The sequence below is a fragment of the Pelobates fuscus genome, chromosome 4 (assembly GCF_036172605.1).
Source record: "Pelobates fuscus isolate aPelFus1 chromosome 4, aPelFus1.pri, whole genome shotgun sequence".
Taxonomy (NCBI): domain Eukaryota; kingdom Metazoa; phylum Chordata; class Amphibia; order Anura; family Pelobatidae; genus Pelobates; species Pelobates fuscus.
In genome coordinates, this window is record NC_086320.1 from 151,408,733 (window position 1) to 151,434,477 (window position 25,745).

The window sequence follows — 25,745 nt, forward strand, 5'->3', positions numbered from 1 at the left end:
GCCGCTGTGGTCTGAAGCTGTCAAGCACTATGACATTTATGTGGATTCTTTTTTTCATTATTTTTTGTCTGGATTCATTTAAACTCATCCTAACCAGGGGTAAAAAAAAAAGAACTCAGATATTCTGATAAACTGGCATTTAAGCAATAAAATGTTATATAAAATCTACACCAGTAGTCACTGTTTTTTATGATCACCAGTGATACGGTGGTGATATTTGCACTCTTTGCCCGACCAAGGGAATATATGCTAATTGGTTTCTGGAGCCATTGACTTTTTCATTTAATCATATTTTTTTTTTCCCATGGTACCAATATATTGACCAACGCCATGTGTATTTATATATATATACGTGTTACATTACTTTCTCCCATTGGTTGTATAGGAGTGGGAGGAGGGACAGGAGGTGAATGCATAATTACTGTCTGTGCTCCCTTCTCATTTTTCTTTCACTGAATAGGAAATTCTCCAGAAGCAGAAGGAATGTGATGTGTCAATCATTTTGCCAGCCACAATACACACCACTTATCACTTAACCTGCATTTAAATTACTAACAGCATAGACTGAAATGGGGGACAGATTTGACACGGGAAGTGGGGTTGGTAGATGTGCGATGGGATGGGATTCATAGGAAGAGGTAATGGGATATGGAATGTGATGGGTAGATTTATTGCAGAGTGGAAATGGGAAAAGGGAAGATTGAATCAGGGGAATAAAATGTGGAGGAAGGAACATGGAATGAAAAGGAAAGAGAGATTAGGAAATAGGAAGGAGAGATTGAAACAGGATGGAATGGAATTATTATTATTATTATTATATTTATAGAGCGTCGTCAAATTCCGCAGCGCTTTACAATGGGTGGACGAACAGACATGTAGTTGTAACTAGACAAGTTGGACACACAGGAACAGAGGGGTTGAGGGCCCTGCTCAATGAGCTTACATGCTAGACGGAGTATGGTAAAATGACACAAAAAGGTAAGGCAAGTATTAGACTAGTGACAGTTGCAGAAGAGGAATCAGGTGGGAGCTATTAACAGTTTAATTGATACGCTTTTATGAAGAAGTGGGTTTTTAACGATTTTTTGAAGGAGTGGAGACTGGGTGAGCATCTAATGGAGGAGGGAAGCGAGTTCCACAGGAACGGTGCAGCCCTCGAGAAATCTTGAAGGCGAGCATCAGAGGTGGGAGTACGGACAGAAGATAGACGTAAGTCTTCAGCAGATCGTAAGGGCCTAGACGGGACATACTTGTGTATAATAAGAAATAAGGGACATAGATTGAGTGGAGAAATAGCATTATGTAGAGACATGGAATGACACGAAGGACTTAGAAAAATAAGAAAATAAGGAAAGAGACATGTGAAGATCAGAAAATAAATTATGTGCATGTGTGCTGTTTATGAGTATATCACAAAGGTACACAACAATAAAACTAATATCACAGAGATCCTGAATAAAATGTAGGGAAATAAATACATACATACGTACCACACATTAATATGAGGTATTTTTTCTGCCTGTAGCTCTGTATTACACTCATTCACAACATACATTGTGTGTTTTATTGCTGCTAAGCATATTGATAGACTAATACTCTACAGGTCCCTGTAAGTTTTATTGATGTAGAACGCTGTGACCCATTCATACACAATTTTACAGAAAGTTTCTTTGCTGTTGATCCCTGTGATAAACATACACACATATGTAGGAGAGGTGTACATGACAAATTGTATATACCAACTGCAGTGACACAAAAATGTCAGTGCCCCTCCGGGGTTTATGGTTTAAATCTATCCTTCAATCATTAGGAGTTATGTTATAAAACATACACATTGACCTACTGGTACTTTAACAATAAGAAATGTGTTATCACTGACTCTCCTACAAAACTGTTCTGGTTTACTCTATCTACAGATAGATATGAGTACCGAGCACTAAGCAATGTATGAGATTATATTGGAGTTTCTACTTAGCTTGTCACAGGATGCAACCCCTGCCTCTTGTCATTGTATATATATTCATCAAATCATGGTGTGATGCTTGCTCTTGCCATTTTGCAGTGTGTGCAAATCCTAGAGTATAATGTCATCAATGTTTTCTTTCTAAGCTCTAAATCCACAAACTGCTAATTTTATTCAAAACAGGGGGTCATATTATGCTATAAGTGTTATAGCAGCAACTATGAAAAAGATAATAAAATAATGATTTAACAATAGAAATTTAAAGCGGTTCTGTCACCCTTGCAGGATTTGTAAAGACCATTGATGGTGACATCGCCACTTGAGGGCAGGTAAAGGGGAGTTCTGCTTACCTGAACCTGTCCCAGACAGGCACTGCCATCTTCCTCCAGTGGGTCATCTTCAGCTCCAGGAGCCGATACATGCGCAAGACATGTGTTGGGGATGTAGCTCAGTGGTAGAGCGCATGCTTCGCATGTATGAGGCCCCGGGTTCAATTCCCGGCATCTCCAGTGTTGCACGTTTTTCTTTATAATGGTGTGGTATTGATCTTTCTTCATATAGTTCCACTGAGGGATTTGTTCAACAGAAGATAAATTAAATCAAGTGAAACTCCAAGGAAACATCTTTAAGCTCCCATCCTCTCTTAGGCTATATGGTGGCTCAGAGGAGAAACAGCAGGCCCAGGACTAAAAAGTACCCAGGTTCAAATCCCTTATGGGGCACTTCTGGGGCGACCTTGTCTGGCAGTCTGGATGTCACGGTGAGAACCGTGACAGTACCCCCCCTTCAAGAATGACCTCTGGGCGTGAATAGGTTCTTTGTAGAGGTTGGATTCACCCTCTTCTTCTGAAAGGTCAAAACATTCTCTGGTAGTACTGGAGTCCGTATCTTCAGAAGGATATTGATACCTTTCCTGACTTTGCCTGCTCTCTGGATTTTGGTGATTGCCACCTGCCCTGACCTCTGGACCGTCTGACTCTGATTTCTATTCTTCAGATACCTTTGCCTTGAATTTTTTTTTTATTAAAGGCAAAGTACCATCACTGACCTGACAGAATCCTGTTCTCAACCTGAGGATCTCTGTGGATCATGTTTGTAAGGGAGAGTTCCAGGACTGAACATGACCCTAGTGGTTTGTTACAACAATCTATACCTCGGCTCCAGATATCAGACATCCATATGGTTGGTTGGGGAGAACATTATACATTAAATGTGTGGGTATTATACAGACTGTATTGCCCTATGTGAGTTTTTCTCATTTTAGAAAGACCTTTGGACACAGCTCCTTAATAAGTGTATGTACTATTTATTACTACTCTTCTTATTCACTGTGCACATATATATATATATTTTTTTTTCTTTTTTGTGTAAGTACGTTATCCACTCCATTTTTTGTTTGATCGATCAGGGGTTATTACAACAGTGGGGAAATGGTCCCAACAGGAATGAGATCTTCACATAAATTGTCTTACATTATTGGCAGGAATGTTCACTCTCAAAAGTCTTGCCAAGGCCAAAGTAAGCTGTTGCATCCTGCATGGACAATATTTCTGCAGTCCAATATATGAATTGATTCAGAGGCACCCAATCCCAAGAGCTAGCAGAATTATCAAAATATTTGTAGCATTTTTTTTCTTGATCTATTATGCTGAAAGTGGAATATGAACTGGGCCTATCCAAATAAGTGGCAGATTGGAATTCCAGACATCACCATGACCCAAACGATTGCAAATTACAGAATAACCTAGTGGACAAAATTAATCAGATTTGGGACCCATTAGACATGTACCTTTTCACATTTTGTTTAAATAACTTACTGAGTTTTTTCAGCTGACTTCTGAATCCAGAAGCTCTAGAATAACTTTAGATTTCTTACAAGATTGTCCAGAAGGAAAACATTATGCTTTTCTTCCATTTTCAATGATGAGTGTTATCTCAAATAGCTTCATTATGGACAACGCTATCATGGTTTCTACGTCTTCTGTAATTACTCATGGATTTCCCTCTGTTTCTTCCACCCTGGGAGGATCTTAAGAGAAACCCCAAGCAAGAAAAAATGGCCATATTAATGCATAGAGAGATCTCTGGATCCCATACATGCTTCTCTTCTAGGAATCATGAATTTCCTGCCATATTGATGTGATCAAGGGAAATCATCTTATAAGTGGTAAGTCACACTAAGATCAATTAAATGCTGTGCTTTATCCAACTTTTTTCCACAATCCTAATTATGTGTTGTTTGTTGTTTAACCCCTTAAGGACACATGACATGTGTGACATGTCATAATTCCCTTTTATTCCAGAAGTTTGGTCCTTAAGGGGTTAAAGTCTCATGGACAAAAATTAGCTCATTTTAGATCACCAAGTTTGTCACAATTGTTGATATATTTTTGTAAACCTTATCTTGCAGTGTCTAACCTTACTATTGCTAGATGGTTAAACTCTGTCATGTATTGATATCTCTTTACATGGAGCCCATTCCACTACATCAGCTATGGCTACCAAAGCTTATATTATGGGAGGTAGCCCGCATGATATGCTTAAATACATCTCTATAGGAAAAGTTCAAAGCCTCCATGCCGAGCGTGGAGACGCTGAACTCCAGCCCTGCACACTGTGCAGCACTGGACTAGGAAATACCTCTTTTGGCTGTCACTAGATGTGTTAATAGGCACCAATGTGAAAAGGCAGCGATAGGCAAGACACCAGAACCACTACATTAATTATCATCCATCTCATCTGTTTTGTCCTCAACATTTTTGTGATATTTTTAATCTTAATATAGTTTCTCTTTTTTTATTCTTTGTGGAAATAGTGAATTACTGAATCGTCGCAGACCAAAAAGAGGAAGAACATTCTACGCAGTACGTATTATAGACTGGACTTGGCTGTGATTGGTTGATACCTTACTGCTATTGTGTTTTTATTAGTTGTAATTGTTATTTTGTGTTTTCTTGATTGATTTTTTTGTTTCATATGTAGTTTTTTTATATTTTCAATTCATTTTTCCCCTTTTCAAATTTATACTAAAATCAGTAATTTTTTCGCTGTCTTGGTTAAATTGAGAGAAGGGCAACTGCCTTTTGCTCAATGTTCTTATGTCCAGTCATATTATATTTAATTTATATATAAATTATTTTTTCTTCTGTATTGTAATAAGTTGAAATGCAATATTTTGATATGTGTGCTTTTTATATGTTACTTTTTTTTCCTTCTTCATTTTGCCTAAATAAAAAATAAAATAAAAATATCTATATATAGAACTGCTACAAGAACTGAGAGATTTCAATGTAAGGAATGAGAACATAATAAACATGTTGGCTTCAAAAGCTGCCTGGTATACAGGATAACTTAATAAATAAAGCAGGGTTAGATTTAGTTAATATGTTATTTTTTTTACAGTTATTTGTTGATTGACATCACTAGGATAGAATTATTCTACATGTGGTCCTACAAGGCATAGCATTTTTCACAAAAAAATAGCTTTTTTAAATCTGAAAATGGCAATGTCATCGAGTAAATTCTAAATGGCGTTGTAGTTTATATGATATACTATGGAGACATTTTTCTCTTGTCAGATTTTTTTTTTTTTTTTTTTCATTTTTGGCATCACAACTTAGACACACCAGCTAGTAAAATAGTAAATTGTATTTTGGTGTTACTCTACCACAATGCAATTTATTGTCATTGGGTTCTAAATGCGACTCACTTTGTAAATAGCTAAGCGGCTTATTTTGTGTGATGGCATATGATGGTAGGTGCCATTCTCAATAGCAACACACTGATCACTTTGCTTTAAGACAAGCAAACATGTGTATATATTACACAAATTTACATCTCTAAACATTACTCCAAAATTCACATTTTGTAATAACACACTTTTATAGCACAATATTAAATTATAAGAGCTACACAGCATCTAAATGGTTATAAACGAGCTGCATATTACTGAAACTCTGCAATCATCACGCATTTATAGTGGAAGATTGTCAATAAAGTTCTATACTAACATAACTTTATTGATCCATTTCATGGAAAAAATTTCATTATTGTGATTTAAATCTATTTTTTAGATTATTATTCATTTCCCTTTTAAACCGGAATATATATAGAAGGTGTAAACATGTTTTTTTTTTTCATTATTTCTTATTTATTTTCTATGCAATACCATGCATTTCTTTTTTATGTGTTTTATAATTTTCTGACACCTTGATGTGCATTACAATTCACAATACAGTTCTTTGAAAGATAAAAATAATAATAATAATATATTTTAAGTCAAGAAAGACATTTGTCTCCATCAAAGCAAAATATATATTTTATTTTACATAACCAGTTACGATCTGGAAAAGATTACATTGGTGAATTCAGTCTCCTTTAGATCTTATTACATTATACTACTCTTACTCAGTGTATAGTTTAAAAGAACACACCAAGTACATAACCACTATATCCTGCTATAATGGTTATAATCCAAAAATGCTCTGGTACTGTCCCTTTAAAAAATAATTAAACTGTTTTAGAAGAGTTTACCAGGAATCCACTGGGCACCTATGTCCGCATCCTCTGCTTTAGAGATTATCCTGTGGAAGAATCTGGTTATTTTATTGTAAAGTGCTGCGGAATAAGCTGTCGCTATATAAATACCAATAAAAATAATAATGTCTTTAACTCAGAGATCAGTACAACCCCAGTGATCTGCCCACAACAGTCTACTGTAAGGGAATTGCCATAAGAGTGTAATGCAGACCCCATCGTCAAATTAATGTATTTTTTACATTTGGATTTAGTATATATTTTATTAAAAGGACACTATAATCAGCAAAACAACTTCAGCTTAATGAAGCCGTTCTGGTGCATAGATCATGTCCCTGCAGTCTCACTGCTAAATTCTCTAAAATGTAGGAGTTAAATCACTTTGTTTATGCAGCCATAGTCACATCTTCCTACATGTAATTTGTGACGCCTTCCTAAACACTGAAGAATCATTTAATGTTTAAACATCATTTATTGCAAATTCTGTTTAATTTGGAATTTCTTATCTCCTGTTGCTATATCTTGCAGGAGCCTCCTGTATGCAATTAAAGTTCACATTACAGAGCAGGAGATAAAAACTTTTAAAGTAAGTTAAGATCTGATTAAAAATGAAGCCATTTTATTTTCATTCAGGCTGTGCCAGTGATACGCAGGAGAGGTGTGGCTTGGGGTGCATAAACAGAAACAGAAGTGATTTCACTCCTAGATGGCAGATAATTGAGCAGTCAGACAGCAGGCGCATGATCTATAGACAAAAACTGCTTCATTAAGCCAAAGTTGTTTCGGTGACCATAGTGTCCCTTTAAAGATAAACAATTGGTTACTAACCTTATGTTATGAATGACGGATAGGTTACCAAGTTGGTACCATGCCCATTATTTGAACCCCTTTTCACTTTTCAAAAAACGGTTTTCAAAAAGCCCAGTTGCATAGGTTAATATAGTTGCTTGCCCAAGTTCCTCCAAGACATTAATGCAATATGGAACATCATCTTTGTACAATTTAACTGTCTTTACAGTTTTCTACTGTGAACTCATAAAACAAATAGAAATGAGAATTCCTAAAAAATAAGCATCAAGACGGAGAAATGATTGGTTACTTGATACAACAGGAACAATATAGATGCAATTTAATTTGCTAATAGGATATTACATTTTTGGAAAATGAATAATCATGAATATAAAACACATTTGTTAAGTTAAAAAAAGTTTGAGATTACTAAAATTTCATTAATATCTACATTTTTCATTGAAACAGTTAACATTCATATGTAAGAAATGAAGCTGCAAATATATTGCTGTAACGTATCTTTCTGCACATTATTGCCATATAAAATTAAGCCCTGTGCTCAAACTCCCACTGCTCCTGGGTAGCAGCCAGTGGTGTATCCTGGTTTTGTGCTGCCCTAGGCGTCATATTCCGGCTCCCGGCATCACTTTGCAGCGTGCGAGGGAGCTGAGCAGAGAGCTCACTAATCAGTGCTCCCTCGCCAGCACCGCCTGCCCGCCCGCCTGCCTGGATTGTTAGTTAGCCGCCAGGCTAACAAGACATTTGCCTTGGGCATTTGGGGGCTGCTTTTTTTGCCACCCCCTGGAAAGTGCTGCCCAAGGCAAATACCTTGTTTGCCTCGCGGCTAATACGTCCCTGGTAGCAGCAATGTCTATGTTACACATCAGCCCCAATACATAGAATAAACTTTTCTTGGTTTTTATTATCATGACCAGTCCTACAGGTATAGTAAAAGCCAACACATGGATTTCCGGTGTACATGGAGTCAATTCAAAGTACTAATCCATACCTATAAAGCATTGAGCAATTCTAGCCCTTCCTACAACTCTTCACTCATCCATAAGTATGCCCCTTCTCGGTCTCTACACTCCCATAACCTTCTCCTGTCCACTGCTCGCACACAGGGCAGGCGCGTCCATAAGGCGGCCAAGGCGGCGCCGCCTTAGTGCGCACTGGCTCTGGGGGCGCAAGACTTCAGTGACCGGCAGGAGGGAAGCACTCCATCTTGCCAGGCCGCCTTCTGGAACCCCCGGCGCGGCTGTGGTATAGTCAGAGGCATGAGGGAGCTCATATTCTGGCTCCTGGCATCAGTAGACAGCCCGCGAGGGAGCAGAGCAGGGAGATTAGAGCTCCCTCATCACCTCTGATTATACCACAGCCGCAAGCCTCCCAGCAGCCACACTGGCCCCCAGGGACAGATCCACGCCAGGTAGGGAGGCTGGGTGGAAAATGTTTAATTATCAAAATAATAATTGTGAGTGTCTGTGTGTGAGTGTGTGTGTCTGTGAGTGAGTGTGTGTGTCTGTGAGTGAGTGTGTGAGTGTGTGTGTGTGTGTGTGTGTCTGTGGGTGATTGTATGAGTGTGTGTGCATGTGAATGTATGTGTGTGCATGTGAAACACCTAGAAACACCTCCAAGTGACCAGTCCTCAGATAGCCACTGGAGGTGCTTCCTGGCTCAGTGCTGCACAGTAGGCAGCTCTGCCGTTCAGCGTCCCCACGCTCTGCATGGAGCCGCTGACTTTTCCTCATAGAGTTGCATTGATTCAATGCATCTCTACGAGGAGGTCCTGATTGACCAAACTAGCATTTGGCTCCGCCCGTGCCAATTTTAGCCAATCCAATGCTTTCCCTCTGGGGAAAGGATTGGTTTGGCTATAAATCTGCAATGTTGATGATGTCACATAGGGGGCAGGGCCAGTGCTGGCGGACCCACGTGGTGCTGTAAATAAGGTGAGTTTTAAACTTAAATAGGGGGGCTAAGGGGGGGGGGGGGTTGCAAGCCACCTAAATGGTGAGTTAAACACTATAGGGTCAGGAATACATGTTTTTGTTCCTGACCCTATAGTGTTCCTTTAAACTCATTCTCTAACTCCCATAAAGGTGAACCCTTTAACCAGGCTAAGTACCACATCCTTAAAGGAACACTTTCCAGTGCCCCCGGGCCCCCGCCCTCCTCATTCTCCGATCCATTCATGAAAGGGTTAAAAAAAAAACTTTCAGTCACTTAACTGATTCCAGCGCTGTAGTCCCACGGAAATGGTTTGCGCTCCTCCTCTGTCAAAGTTTGTTGAATCAATACTTTTCTATTGGGTTTTTCTTGACACTGGATGTCTTCATGCAAAGTGTGAGGACATGCAACATCGTTTCAGAGTCAAACTCTGTGAAACTGCAGGAAGCACCTCTAGTGCTAGTCTGAGCATTTTAAAGTAAACATTAAAGGGGGCGGAGCCTGGCAGCCATCCTGTTCAGACACCATCTAAACCAGTTTTCCCGAACTCAGAGAGAATCTGTCAAATTTCACCCAAGCAGAGCCCCATCGAACTTCGACAACCACCCAGCACTGACCAGCGGCAAGGACCGCATCGATTTATGCCTTTTTTTCATGCACCCAAGCAACCCAGACAGAGTAGCAGGTCCGCGGCCTGCCGCGCGGCGCCAGTCCAAAGCCTAGAGGCCTACCTCGGCGGACGCCTCCTAGAGCACTACACACCTAGCCTGGAGACGGATACCACAGCCATGGGCCGCCGCTCACAAAAGCCACGGCTGGCTCCAGCGCACAAGGCAGAGATATAGGGGAAATGTGGCTTAGGCCCGCACAATCAGAGCCAGCACAAACCACGCATCGACCCCCCGCTGCCCCGGCATCTGAAACTAACAGGGCTGATCCGGCCATGACAGCAGCTCCCCTGAAGGCACACCAGCCGACACCTGAATCCCAAGATGACTCAGCCCCCACTACTAAGGAGGGGACCTAAAAGCCCTCCTGATCAACATACAACAACTGCTGGTGGCAGACGTTGCAATGGTCAAAGCTGACATGCAAAGGGTAACAGAGAGGGTTGTGACAGTGGAAGCAGACATTACCAACATCCAGGACACAGTGTCCACCCACGAGGACTCGATCCAACGACTCCAAGCAGAGCAAAATGTTCTAGCAGGTTAAATCATGTCCCTGGAGGATAAACAACGTTGAAAGCACATCAAAATCAGGGGAATCCCCACCACGGTCACGACAGAGGAACTACCGCATTATACGCGACGGCTGCTCACAACAATACACCTCCAAGTGACCAGTCCTCAGGCAACCGCCAAGAAACTATGTATGGATGGGATTTACAGAGTAACAAGTTCCGTACACTCACCATCCAACATCCCCAGAGATGTTATTCTACGCTTGACGACAGTAACGGACAAGATACAAATAATGACCGCAATTAAAGGCAAAACACCAGTGACATTTGAAGGAGCTCAGCTCTCCTTCTTTCAGGACGTCACTAGAGCCACATTGTTGAAACGAAAGACCTTTGGACCCATGACAACCGCACTGCGCCAAGCAGGCATTGCCTACAGGTGGGGAAACACTGGCGCCCTGCTCGTCCACCACAATGGGACTGCACACCACCTCACATCCCCGGTAGGGGCCCCCATCTTTCTTAAGGCACTGGGACTGCAACCCTCACATCCCACCGCCACAACGGCAAGCCAACCAGAGAGCTGGGAACCAGAGGACAACTCTACTCCTGGACAGTCCACACGAGATACACAGACTCTAGTCACTTGACCTTGCACAGGGACTGAGCCCAAGGACGGTATGCATGGCACGGACACAACTGCCAAAGGGAAGATCTAGATCTCTTCAGATGAGGAGAGGTAGTTTTAAGGACTATCAACTCCTAAACTAGATTTTTTTTACTACTTTTTTTTTTTTCTGTGCTGGACTATTGCAGCTCATTCACCCCATATCACACCGCATAAATGTCCCTCCTTTTATTTTTATTTTTACATTGCTCTGCTTTGGTTTGTTTCCTCCAACCTTACTATAACCGCAGTCTTGGGGCCCCCACTCTCACAAGACCGACAGATAGTCCCCCATGCAAAATAGTATCCTGGCGCCCACTATGATCAACGCCACTCTGCCCACCCCCCACCACCCCCAGGGATAGGGGGATCGATGAGATGCCACGCGGGGTACAACGCACACCGGAGCACCCCACACACATGTCATCCCAGCCAACCTGGTCCTAATAAGAGCTCCACAGGCGAGTACACACAGGCATCCAGGACCACAAACCTGAACCAGCTTGGAACACTTATACACATGCTCCCACACACGCTGACATACTGCAGCCCGATCCAGGGAGCACCCTCACACCTCCACACTTGTAGTACACCAGGGGAATAATACACATAACACCAAACTTGTAACAACCTTGCCAACCCCGGGTATGTCACCAAGCCTGCTTGTTATATGAAAATGTGCTTCACAACTTTGCAACCTCAATGTTAACACTGTTGTACTGTACCACTTGAAATTGTCATACCATTTTTATGTATGAAACTGTTAACCTGCCAAACCAAGCGCACAAAAATAAAGAATTAAAAAAAAAAAAAAACATTAAAGTTTCTATAAAACTGCAATTTGTTCCATTGCAAGACTAAGGGGCATAGAATAACTACAACCAGGCCACTTCACTAAGAATTATCCGGTATGGGTACCTATAGTATCCCTTTACCTCTTGCTCCTTCACTAAATGGCTGATTACACCATCACATTTCTTCTCTCTGTTCATTATATGTACACTGTAAGTTATTGTTTGAGTGTGAGTAAGTAAAGTAGGTTGAATAGATACCAAACACTCTTTCTCTCTCTTTCATACAGTCTACAAGTACAACTAGTTACAATTTATAGAATAAACACAATCTGATCAGCTATGACATGGGATTTCCAAAATAAAGAACAATAATAATTACGCTTAAAGTAGGGATATTCATGGGTAAAAATTTCGGTTCTGTTCGGCATTCGGAAGCATTCGAATGTCTGAAATTCGTCCGAATTGGACATGTCTAGTTTAAAGGGCACTCCAAGTTAGTGCTGAAAGGCATTTTGAATGCAGTATGATCCTCTCTAGCTGCCTAAATAAAAAGAATAAATAAAAAATAAACACATTTCACTGTGTATTAGCAGTGTGTAACTGCAGCTGACTCTGGAAGACTATACATTGCATCGCGACGCTTGAAGCTTCTATCTTGGGGCTAAAATGTCATGTCTCCAAAAGTATACACCGTTTTAATTGAAGAAAAAAAAAAAGTCTAAATTTGAATGGATATGGACTTCTCTGTACCAAATTTAAAACTGAAAGTTTAGTAACTAGTTACAACTGCTGAACAAAGGAACAATACTACTAATGTGATTAATTCAGCTGTATGCTGGAATAATAATAGTTACTATAAACATACGTCTAAATCTAAAATTTAAATAGACCAAGTTATTAGAAAAGGATTCTGTTACTTTACAACAAATAAAATATTGATAAGGTTAAAAATGTGCACTATTTATTAATTTAATATTTTTCTATGGCATTCATTTATCAGATTATAACATATGCAGAAGTGTTTAATAATAAACTAAATTAATCTGAATGGTTCCCTAACTACACTTCTATGCAGGCCCAAAACCTATCTATTTCTGCCCTGCCACCCCCCTTCATAAGAGTACAGTCTTCATGTATTCAAGACATAAATATCACCTTTAATATGCTGACAATAAATTAATGGCAGGACTGGTTACACCACTTCTTGTGGCCTCAGTGCTCCCATAAAAAAATGAAATAAAAATAGAAAAATAAAATGTTCCACCAGATTGAGTGAGATATTTGAAGTACCCATACTAGGCCAAAAATATACTCATTTAGAGAAGTCCCAACTAGAAAAAATTTATATTGATGACCTGGACAGAAAACTTACTATATTAATGTGCTATTCCTATGTTAATGCTAGGCCCCCTAACAACATTTGGTTATATAGAAGCTTGGATGAGGGATCTCCATAGAGAGATATCTCTGGAAGACTTGTTGGTTATTTCATTAAATTGGAAAGGTATGATCCAATGTTTAGCTCATTTGGAGAACCACTATAACGTGTTATGTCGGTGTCGGTGGTGTACGGAAACCCCTGAGTGCCTGATGAAAAGTTGGGATTCTCCAGCGTGGAAGTGGATTATCAGGGCCTGGTGCAGGGTAACCACACGCCCTCTGGTGTTGAGCACCAGCATTTGTGCGGCCACATACCAGGTCCTTGATACAGCTACTGCGGATCCTAAGAGCTAGGAGCTAGATGATATGCAAACCTCCCAGGAACTAGATAGGGAGGCTCTGCAGCATGAATGTATCCAGTACAGAAACAAGGCGAGGCTAGGATAGTCACCAAACATGAAAACAAGACAAAACTAGTAGAACTCAGAACCAGAGAAGGATAGGAAGCTAAACCCAGAACATGTACACAATACATAAGGGAAATATTGACATAACATAGGCAGGACTGGACAGGACTGTACATGGACTGGGAATACAAACTTAAACAAGACAAGATATGAATGGTAAAACAAGAGGAGAAATAACTAAGTACTATATATGAAAATCATGGGGATTTAGTCACATTATATGATCATACATTGCATAAGCCTGCCAACAATGTTAATGTAGCCCATTCTTGGCAGGTCCTACTCTGCCTAATGCAAGCTAAACCAACCAAAGAAAACACACATATTACTTACCTGCAAGAAAGGGCAGAAGACTTGAGCAGCTGCCTGCAGGAACACTGAAACAAAAGGAATGATGGAAAACAAACGGGTGTGGCAACATAAAACTAACATTTAAATGAATCCAAGAGACTGGGAATTCCAGGGACGGATTACAGGAATGAACCCAGAAAAACCCAGCATAAAGAAAACCAGACATAGAATAGAAAACCAAAAAACAAAGAAAAACTAAAGAAGAATTTTAAAAAAGAGTACTGGATACCAGAAGCCATCGCCAGACTTCTCTGCAGATCATGGCATGATGTGACACCATCCAGGCTCCAGAAAATATACCGCAATTCTACATATCTTTCCTGGCATGGCTGTGGGTAGACAGGCACATATTTCCATATTTGTGTCATTGTCCACATTTACAATTATTTTGGAAGAATGTCTATACAGTAATCAGGGATATTACTCCTTCTGTTGTGACTTTGACTCCAGAACTATGTTTATTCAAGTTATTCCCTGAAAACTACCAAAGTGGATAAGATAATGGTAGGCCACGTCTTGATAGTAAAAAACAGAGAAAGGTTGCCTCAAAGTTAAAAAATAATCAGTAAAAACTATACAATGATAAAAATAATAATAATAGTAGATAAGTTCCAATGAGTGTCAGAAGGTCAAATGGTTCAAGTCTCTAATTCCGCTGTGGGGGTGACTTCTCTTGTTGTAGTGGTTCACACCGTCTCGTGATATGGAAGACACAAGAAGAGAGGACCAATCGTGCGGAGTGTATAACAGTAAATGTAGTAGTATTAAATCATATGTATTTCACTCACATTTAGATGAGCTATAGCCAGCTCTGGGTTTTTAGGCATATAGCGGAATAATCCCCGCTTACAGGATGTGTTGGTGCTTGTCCTCCAGGGGTTGGGTCCAACTTTCAGAAGAAGAAGATAAAAACAGCAGATAGTGCTCTCTGATGGTATTTTTGAGGTGATGAATAAAATAAGATAAAATATACTCACAAAAGAAGTGCAGGTCACACTGCACTTTTGAGGTAGCGTTAGTGGTATAATCCCCACTTCAGGATATATAGTATAAAAATGCCAGGAAAAATAGTTGAAATAATAAAAATTATAGTTGTGTGTAAAAAATGATAATGGTGCATATATCTAACCAAAAAAATCATTTATTCTTATAAAACACAATATAAAATAACCATAACGCGTTTCACCGCTGGGGCTTTATCAAAATGGTATAACATATATCCTGGCACATGAATAGTATATATAGGTACACTAGTACTTTAAAAAATGGCGCCAAAATTACATCATAGTTTGGTGGCCAATCAGAATCATACACTGTACATTTAAAAAACGGATTTAAAATTGAGTTTAAAATTTGAACCAAAGGAGTGTATCTTTAATAAAACGTTTGTTTTAGTCACATCAGATAGTTTTTTCTTAAAAACGATGTTTTAAAAGTTCAGTGGAATAAAATGTCGAAATCGCACGTCACGTGATCCGCACAGCACCATGGGTAATGTAGTGCGCCGGTCACGTGATCGGCCTCTGCAGAGTAGGGAGGTCTTGTATGCAATGCTGACGTCCACTGAGTGGGCGGCATCCATTGCATGAGGGGCAGATCGTGAGGCAACACGTGACCCGCGGCCAATAGGAGGATGGCACGCGGGTCACGTGATCGGCAGTTCGGCGAAAGGGCGCATGGGAAATGTAGTTTAGCGCGCCCTTTCGTCAGTAAATCGTTATAGACTAATAGTTCTCAGAAAAAAAACATATTTGTATATGTATAAAAGTTTGTTGAGGAGGTAAATAAATGATTAGATGAATTAGTTAAGTATAACATATACTGGCTAATTATAAATAAATTAATGGATGAATTAATTAAGTGTGAATTGTACTGGCTGATTAAGCATATTAAATAAGACATTAGATGTAATAGTGCAAATAGGGAAAATAAAATGCGTATGTAGACATCATAAACATCACTTATATAAACTTTGTAAAACCAAAAAGCAATAGAGATATTTCTGGACACTTATATGTAATAAATAAATAAAATAAATAAAATGAGATAAAATAAAATACAATAAAATAAAATAAAACAATGAGACACATCTTAAAGAATAACTGGTAGTGGAAGCCTTAAATTTTAGGCTTTCATTAAGGTGCATGAACATATTTAAGCATATATATTAATGGTTTATATATTAATGATGAACATATTAGCGATAATGCAGTCAGGCTGGGGGTATCCCAGACTATAATGCCGTAGGTAACAACTATGAATCGGATAGCCCCAGACTGACTGCATAAAACCATACATAATAAAATGACATTTATTAAAAAACCAATCATATTATTATAAAAAATTAAATAAATCAAAATCAGCGTTTAAGCCTTGGGCGGTTAGAGTTTGTAGATTGAACACCCACTCCATTTCTGATCTCCCTAAGATATTTTTTATGTTGCCCCCTCTCCAGGGCAATTTACATTTTTTGATACCTATACATTTTAAAAATTTGGGATCCCGATTATGTTTAACAAAGTGCTTAGACACAGAGTGATTGGGGTATCCGTTTTTTATATTCCGGCAATGTTCTGCTAATCTGGTTTTTAGACATCTGGTGGTCATACCTACATATTGGAGGCCACATGGGCACTCCAATAGATAGATGACGTTGGTGGTATTACATCCAATAAAATCTTTAATGGTATAGTTTTTGTTGGTGATATTGGATTTAAAATTAGTGACTTTACAGTGTGTAGAGGGAGCAGTGCTCTTACACACAATGCATCTTTTACATTTGTAAAATCCTGTAGCTCCATCTAAAAAGGTGTGTGGTGGATTTTTGATTTCTTTAGTATAGTTGTCAGTTAAAATGGATCTAAAATTTGGTGCACCTCTAAAAACAATTTTAGGTTGTATTGGTAAGATTTCTTTCAGGAGATCGTCTTGTCTTTAGAGATGCCAGTTTGTTATTATAATTAAAAATTATAGGAAGGGTGGGGGCTTTCGTGTTGTTTTCATCCTTATAGGTAAGGAGGCTCTCTCTAGGTTTTTCTTTCACTGATAATAAAGTGTTATCCAATTTTGTGGGTGAATAGTTTTTTTCCATGAATTGTTTTTTTAAAACCAATGATTGTTCATTAAAATCATTAATGTGGGAACAATTTCGACGTATTCGTAAAAACTGACTTTTCGGTGCACTCTCCAGCCATGGTTTATAGTGACAACTGGTGTGATCAATTGCAGTGTTAGTGCATACTTTTGTAAAAAATGTCTTAGTGTGTATTGTGCCTCCCTTGATCAAAATACTTAAATCTAAAAAAATGGATTATCTCTTTACTATATTCACATGTTAAAACAATCCCTCTGTCGTTGGAGTTAAGGTGTGATATAAAAGAGTTAAGTGAGTCCTCCGGGCCTTTCCATATAAAAAACAGATCATCAATATATCTAAAATAGGAGACCAGGTTATGCTACAGGATTTTACAAATGTAAAAGATGCATTGTGTGTAAGAGCACTGCTCCCTCTACACACTGTAAAGTCACTAATTTTAAATCCAATATCACCAACAAAAACTATACCATTAAAGATTTTATTGGATGTAATACCACCAACGTCATCTATCTATTGGAGTGCCCATGTGGCCTCCAATATGTAGGTATGACCACCAGATGTCTAAAAACCAGATTAGCAGAACATTGCCGGAATATAAAAAACGGATACCCCAATCACTCTGTGTCTAAGCACTTTGTTAAACATAATCGGGATCCCAAATTTTTAAAATGTATAGGTATCAAAAAATGTAAATTGCCCTGGAGAGGGGGCAACATAAAAAATATCTTAGGGAGATCAGAAATGGAGTGGGTGTTCAATCTACAAACTCTAACCGCCCAAGGCTTAAACGCTGATTTTGATTTATTTAATTTTTTTATAATAATATGATTGTTTTTTTAATAAATGTAATTTTATTATGTATGGTTTTATGCAGTCAGTCTGGGGCTATCCGATTCATAGTTGTTACCTACGGCATTATAGTCTGGGATACCCCCAGCCTGACTGCATTATCGCTAATATGTTCATCATTAATATATAAACCATTAATATATATGCTTAAATATGTTTATGCACCTTAATGAAAGCCTAAAATTTAAGGCTTCCACTACCAGTTATTCTTTAAGATGGGTCTCATTGTTTTATTTTATTTTATTGTATTTTATTTTATCTCATTTTTTTTATTTTATTTATTTATTACATATAAGTGTCCAGAAATATCTCTATTGCTTTTTGGTTTTACAAAGTTTATATAAGTGATTATTATTATTATTATTATTGCCATTTATATAGCGCCAACAGATTCCGTAGCGCTTTACAATATTTTGAGAGGGGGGGGATGTAACAATAAATAAGACAATTACAAGAAAACTTACAGGAATAATAGGTTGAAGAGGACCCTGCTCAAATGAGCTTACAGTCTATAGGAGGTGGGGTATTAGAAACATTAGGATAGGAAATATCAAGTAGGAGTGAAGCAGAGCTGGAGGAGAGAGCAAAGCACTATCCCATAGGGACAGGTATGTAAGGGAGAGATTACTCTGGGAGGCCATACGCTTTCCTGAAGAGATGGGATTTAAGGCCCTTCTTAAATGATTGAAGACTAGGGGAGAGTCTGATGGCAGTAGGCAAGTTATTCCATAGGAGAGGAGCCGCCCGTGAGAAGTCCTGCAAGCGTGAGTTGGCCGTACGGGTGCGAGCAGCGGTCAGGAGGTGGTCGCGGGCAGAGCGGAGGGTACGAGGAGGGGCATACCTCTGGATCAGTGAAGAGATATAAGAGGGGCTGGAATTGTTCAGTGCTTTAAATGTATGGGTTAGCACTTTGAATTGACTCCTATAGGATACAGGGAGCCAATGTAAGGACTGGCAGAGGGGCGAGGTGTGAGAGGACCGACTGGATAGGAAAATCAGTCTAGCTGCAGCATTCATTACAGACTGTAGCGGGGCAGTACGGCTTTTGGGGAGACCAATCAGGAGAGGGTTACAGTAATCCATGCGGGAAATTACTAGAGCATGGACAAGCTCCTTGGTAGCATCTTGCGTAAGAAAGGGGCGGATGCGGGCTATGTTTTTGAGTTGGAACCTACAGGACTTGGCAACAAACTGGATGTGAGACTCAAAGGTGAGACCAGAGTCAAGTATGACGCCAAGACAGCGCGCTTGTAGGGATGGACTTATGTGGATATCACTGACTTGAAGGGAGAGTGAGAGAGGAGGATCAGTATTAGGAGGAGGAAAGACAAGGAGTTCAGTTTTAGAGAGGTTAAGTTTGAGAAAGCGTGACGACATCCAGTCAGAGATGGAAGAGAGGCAAGCAGTGACACGTTGCAGGACGGCCGGGGAGAGGTCCGGTGAGGAGAGGTATATCTGAGTGTCATCAGCGTACAGGTGGTAGTTGAATCCAAAAGAGGCAATAAGTTTTCCAAGAGAGGCAGTATAAAGAGAAAATAGAAGGGGACCAAGGACAGAGCCTTGGGGAACTCCAACCGAGACAGGGCGAGGGGAGGAGGTATCCTTGGAAAAGGAGACACTAAATGAGCGTTGGGAGAGATAGGAAGAAAACCAAGAGAGGACAGAGTCACAGAGACCGAGTGATTGAAGAGTTTGAAGGAGGAGAGAATGATCAACTGTGTCAAAGGCAGCAGAGAGGTCAAGGAGAATTAATATGGAGTAGTGATGTTTATGATGTCTACATACGCATTTTATTTTCCCTATTTGCACTATTACATCTAATGTCTTATTTAATATGCTTAATCAGCCAGTACAATTCACACTTAATTAATTCATCCATTAATTTATTTATAGTTAGCCAGTATATGTTATACTTAACTAATTCATCTAATCATTTATTTACCTCCTCAACAAACTTTTATACATATACAAATATGTTTTTTCTGAGAACTATTAGTCTATAACGATTTACTGACGAAAGGGCGCGCTAAACTACATTTCCCATGCGCCCTTTCGCCGAACTGCCGATCACGTGACCCGCGTGCCATCCTCCTATTGGCCGCGGGTCACGTGTTGCCTCACGATCTGCCCCTCATGCAATGGATGCCGCCCACTCACTGGACGTCAGCATTGCTTACAAGACCTCCCTACTCTGCAGAGGCTGATCACGTGACCGGCGCACTACATTACCCATGGTGCTGTGCGGGTCACGTGACGTGCGATTTCGACATTTTATTCCACTGAACTTTTAAAACATCGTTTTTAAGAAAAAAACTATCTGATATGACTAAAACAAACGTTTTATTAAAGATACACTCCTTTGGTTCAAATTTTAAACTCAATTTTAAATCCGTTTTTTAAATGTACAGTGTATGATTCTGATTGGCCACCAAACTATGATGTAATTTTGGCGCCATTTTTTAAAGTACTAGTGTACCTATATATACTATTCATGTGCCAGGATATATGTTATACCATTTTGATAAAGCCCCAGCGGTGAAACGCGTTATGGTTATTTTATATTGTGTTTTATAAGAATAAATGATTTTTTGGTTAGATATATGCACCATTATCATTTTTTTTTTTTTTTTATGAATAATAGTTTAAACAAAATACAACAATGTACTTAATACCCACTCAGATAAGGCCCTGGGCTGATTAGTGTTATAGAACAAATTAACAGTGATGTTACAAAATATCAAGAAATAGGGTTGACAAATTCTATTGTTGCAGATTTAAAGAACCCAGTATAACCTATTGGTCTCTCTGGTGTCGACATTTAAAAGCTGTAAAATTGTAAGGGGGAAGGCTATATGAGCAAATCATTTCAGCACTAACTGCTGATCTTTAATAAAATGATAGGGTATAAAATTGCAGTTGCGTCAGTAATTCCCCATTCATGGTATCTGGTTACCTATAAGCTCAATGATTTTTTTTTCTTCTTTTCTTAAACAAATCAGCGTACACACACACACATCACATTATTGATCCTTCAATAAAACATTGAAGGTTTGTCTTTACTACTTGCACGCAACAGCTGCCACTACCCTATATACTAAGAAATACAGGCGGATTAATTTGATGCAGCAGAAGCTTCTTGGTCTACTCCCGACAGGTGCATGAAAAGGTCTCCCAGATCAGATTCTTCATCTTCAAGATTCGGGATGCCTCTGTTCTCACGATCTTCAATGAAGTCCCACAGTCGCACAGAATTGAAGAACCTGACATTGCCCTCCGATCCATGTTGTTTGCGTGGTTTTTCTGGCTCAGCTCTTCTCCCATCAGGATATGCGTGCATGTACAGACATTTCCAGCCAAAAGGACAGGTTCCTCGTCCTTGGTCAAAATACTTACAGGCCTTTTTCCCCATGCCTTGTTTAAATGCTTCAATGAGCTCATTTTTCTTACTTTGGTCTTCTACCCAATATACGCTCGGGATCACAAACTTCGATATTACACGGCACTCTGGGCAAGATTTTATGACAGGATTGTCAAAATGTTTGGCACATCGCCACTGTCTTATGCAGGCCAAGCAATAGGTGTGATTGCAGTTTGAGAGGATCCCAAATCTCCTTTCAGAAGCGGATGATTTTTCGTACACAACTTCCATACAGATGCTGCATACCTTCTCCTGACTTGCCTGAAACGCAAATGCTTTCTCCATCTCATGTTCGAAATTTGCCATACACAACTTTTCATGTGCTTTCCTCTGTTCCTGGTCATAAGGATGAAGAACTTGCAGCCCACAGATGTCACACAGTTCCCCATGGAGATATGGGCATTCTTCACCATAATGACACGTTCCTGCTGCAGCATAAGGGCAAAGCTGTTCAGTATCCTCAGGAAATGACTGGGCAATGTCTACCTCTTCAAGACCTGTGCAAATAGCTTCCAGGTAAGAGTGTGGCTTCACTTCCCCATCTGTCCCGTGCATGTCATTGCTGTGCTCTGGGTTGGGTGCTGGATTTGATCGTGACTTTTCATCAGTGAGTTCACAAAGATTGCGATCTCGAAGAACAATAGACTTCTTCTCTCGTCGTAAAGGGGTGCTTTTGGTGACAGGTGCAGTGGTTTCTGTTGGGGGAGGCACTGGAGGAATATCTGGGGCTGCAGGTGAGGCATCTTGAGTAAAATAAACCGGAGAAGACCCCAAAGGTTTCACATGATCATATCTGCAGCGGGAGCCATAGGTGCACAGGCCCTTTTGGTAGAACCGGCAGATAGTAGATGGTTTACTTGAAGTTAGATCATGGGAAAACAGGCATCTTGATCCTTCACGGCAAACGCCATGTATGAAATATCTGCAGGTCACGTGTTTGCTACTCATGGTGGTGCTCCGTCTCACGTCACCCGTGTTATTGTCCCACGCCAGGTCTCCCCGTGAATGCACGCCCAATCATCATTTTTTACACACAACTATAATTTTTATTATTTCAACTGGCATTTTTATACTATATATCCTGAAGTGGGGATTATACCACTAACGCTACCTCAAAAGTGCAGTGTGACCTGCACTTCTTTTGTGAGTATATTTTATCTTATTTTATTCATCACCTCAAAAATACCATCAGAGAGCACTATCTGCTGTTTTTATCTTCTTCTTCTGAAAGTTGGACCCAACCCCTGGAGGACAAGCACCAACACATCCTGTAAGCGGGGATTATTCCGCTATATGCCTACAAACCCAGAGCTGGCTATAGCTCATCTAAATGTGAGTGAAATACATATGATTTAATACTACTACATTTACTGTTATACACTCCGCACGATTGGTCCTCTCTTCTTGTGTCTTCCATATCACGAGACGGTGTGAACCACTACAACAAGAGAAGTCACCCCCACAGCGGAATTAGAGACCTGAACCATTTGAGCTTCTGACACTCATTGGAACTTATCTACTATTATTATTATTTTTATCATTGTATAGTTTTTACTGATTATTTTTTAACTTTGGCGCAACCTTTCTCTGTTTTTTACCTTGTATTCCTTGTATAGAGGGTTAGAGGGTTACCCTCTATAAGGTCGCTGCCTGTCCTATATATTATTAGCGCTAACCTACACCCCTTTTTCTTCCACGTCTTGATAGTGGCCACTATGGTGGTTCCACGTTACTGGGAGTCTAACGTAATTCCTGGTTTTAAAGAGGTGTTAACATTGGCCTTAGAGAATAAGTGTTATGAGATGCACCTCAGATAGACAACAAGCACAACAGAATCATTAAACTCACCACTGAAACATATGGGAGGATAATGTCAAACGAAAATACTCTTTGTGACGAAAATTTTTGCTGGTGTGCCTCTCTTTTTACTCTTGTTATGTTCGCATGTGCATCATTTACTATTTACCGCCAATGTATGGAAAGTGTTTTTCCGATTTATGATACTTGATTACATTTTATTTGACACTATGTTGTGTTTTTCATAATGCATATGTTGTCAATTTTGCAATGGATTGATGTTTCTCCCCCTGTTTCTTTTTGTTTCTTTCTTTATATTCTTATTTTTCATTTTGTCTTCATTACAATATATTAAATTATTTTATCATGATTATTAGTAATATTAGTATTAAAAATGAAAATGTTTCAATAAAAACATTTGACAAACAAATGTGGCTGGTCTGTTACATTTGAGAAGAAGAGGGTAATAAAAACAATTGAGGATTAAAGCCCTCACTGAAAACACAAGTATTTATTCCTCTATTATCAGCTAAAGACGTGAGAATTAATTCACAATACACTATCTTTATATTTAGTAAAGCAGTAAGCTCAGTGTGCTTTAGTGTATATATCTGTATTCTGTCACCATAAAGCATTGGCATCAAACATATATCTACTATGTCAATCTTTCTCTAAATAAACAAGTAGTCTGAAATGCTGTATGGAAGAGCAATACTAATGGATTAGGGTTGCGTTTGGTTATCTCCCCCAGCCAGAAAGATACAAACATGCAAAGCCACCCACCAAGTAAAACCTTCAGTTCAAAAGTCTGTTCAATGTATTGTTGATATAATTAATGTTTGACATTACATTGCACACCATTGCTAGTTACTAGTCACCCTTTGTATATGTATGTTCCTTGCAATATATGTTGTATATGTTCCTTGCAATCTGAGACAAGCAAAGAAAGACTATCCTGAGCCTTTTAACACAGCCCTTTACTTAAGTTGAGCTGCCTAAAAACAAAACAAGACATGAGCAGAATTTATGTTACTAGATGAGCAATAATTAAAATTCCTTGCCTATTATGTGAGCTACCCGTGTGACTATGTGGGATTAATATACAGCTGAATGTATCAATAATTAAATGATTTTGCAAACAAAACAAAGACATCAAAAATATTAGAGAAATAATAGCAGTGCTTGAAAGATCTTATTAGCTGTCACCTACAATGTGCAGACAACAAGATTCAGTGGCAAAATGTAATGGACACCCTTTTCATATTCACACACCTGCATTCATACACAGAAGCATTCACAAAAATATCTACATTCACTTTATTATGCATATGCATTCACACAGGCTAGATCATGGCTACGCAACCTTTGGCACTCCAGATATTGTGGACTACATGTTCCATGATGATTTTTTATTATTATTATTATTATTATTATTATTATTATTATTATTATTATTATTTATATAGTGCCAACAAGCTCCACAGCACTTTACAATCAGAGAAAGTTAACAACAAGCAGGTAGCATACAAAAGGTTAACACAGACAAGAGGTAAAGAAGGATCTGCTCAAATAAACACAAGCTTTGCCAGCATTATGGCTGTAACAGCATTATGGAGCCAAGAGGCTGCACTCACCTGTACATGCATATGTTATAGGGTGCTGCTGGGGGCAATTTATACAACATACAAAATCCAAGGCTCATTCACTAAACCGCAATTTTAAATATCACAGAATGTAATAGTTTTATTAAAAACATCTCATCTAGGCTTGAAATAAAGGGGGTTTAGTTACAGTATATGATCATACATTGCATAAGCCTGCCACAATGTCAATGTAGCCCATTCTTGGCAGATCCTACTCTAGCAACCTAATGAAAAAAACAAAGAAACTGTGTTTCAGAAAGGCGCTTTAACAGTAATATATAACAAAAAGCAGCTCAACACACGTGCAGATATCCCAATCCTACACAAGTAGATACAAAGAAAGGTGACCTTGGTGGATAATACCGCCACAAAAAAAAAAAAATAAAGAAAAGGAGAATCACTCAGTGGAGCGCTGAATTCAGTATCTTACCCCTAATATTATTGGGGAGACCAGAAATCACTTGTAGATATAGTAGGTCTATATAAAAAAAGATCAAAACATATAATGGTGCAGTATGCCAATGCACTTATGAAAAAAAGAATAAAGGAGGGAGTGTATATTCAACTCACATATTAAAGAGCCTGGAGATAGGCTCAAATCACGACAGCCTGTGGTATATATGGTTATACCTAACCTCTTCCAGATAGACAGCTCACAAATGTAGGGATATATGTGGAAAAAACACAAAATATCCTAGTGCAGATATGTATGTACAGGTGAACAATCAAGAGCAGCAGTGCATGAAAGGTGCTCACCTGAATAGGAGCCTGTTGTACTAGGCTCTATGTATATGAACCTCTGTGCCTTTAAGGGAGGCACTAGCCCTCTTGTGTCCGGATCCAGGAAGCAGTAGGAGATCC

General features: G+C 39.2%; 1 protein-coding gene and 1 non-coding gene across 2 annotated transcripts; one reads left to right on the forward strand and one right to left on the reverse strand.

Annotated features, from left to right (window-relative positions):
* Window positions 1-2,400: 2,400 nt before the first annotated feature.
* TRNAA-CGC (transfer RNA alanine (anticodon CGC)) lies at window positions 2,401-2,472 on the forward strand. Its single transcript has one exon. It is a non-coding gene; the product is annotated as a tRNA-Ala (tRNA).
* Window positions 2,473-20,690: 18,218 nt separating this feature from the next.
* On the reverse strand, window positions 20,691-22,454 carry MKRN2 (makorin ring finger protein 2). Its single transcript, XM_063450498.1, has one exon. The coding sequence runs from the start codon at window positions 22,390-22,392 to the stop codon at window positions 21,139-21,141; it is 1,254 nt and encodes a 417-aa protein (XP_063306568.1). The 5' UTR covers window positions 22,393-22,454; the 3' UTR covers window positions 20,691-21,138.
* Window positions 22,455-25,745: the final 3,291 nt, after the last annotated feature.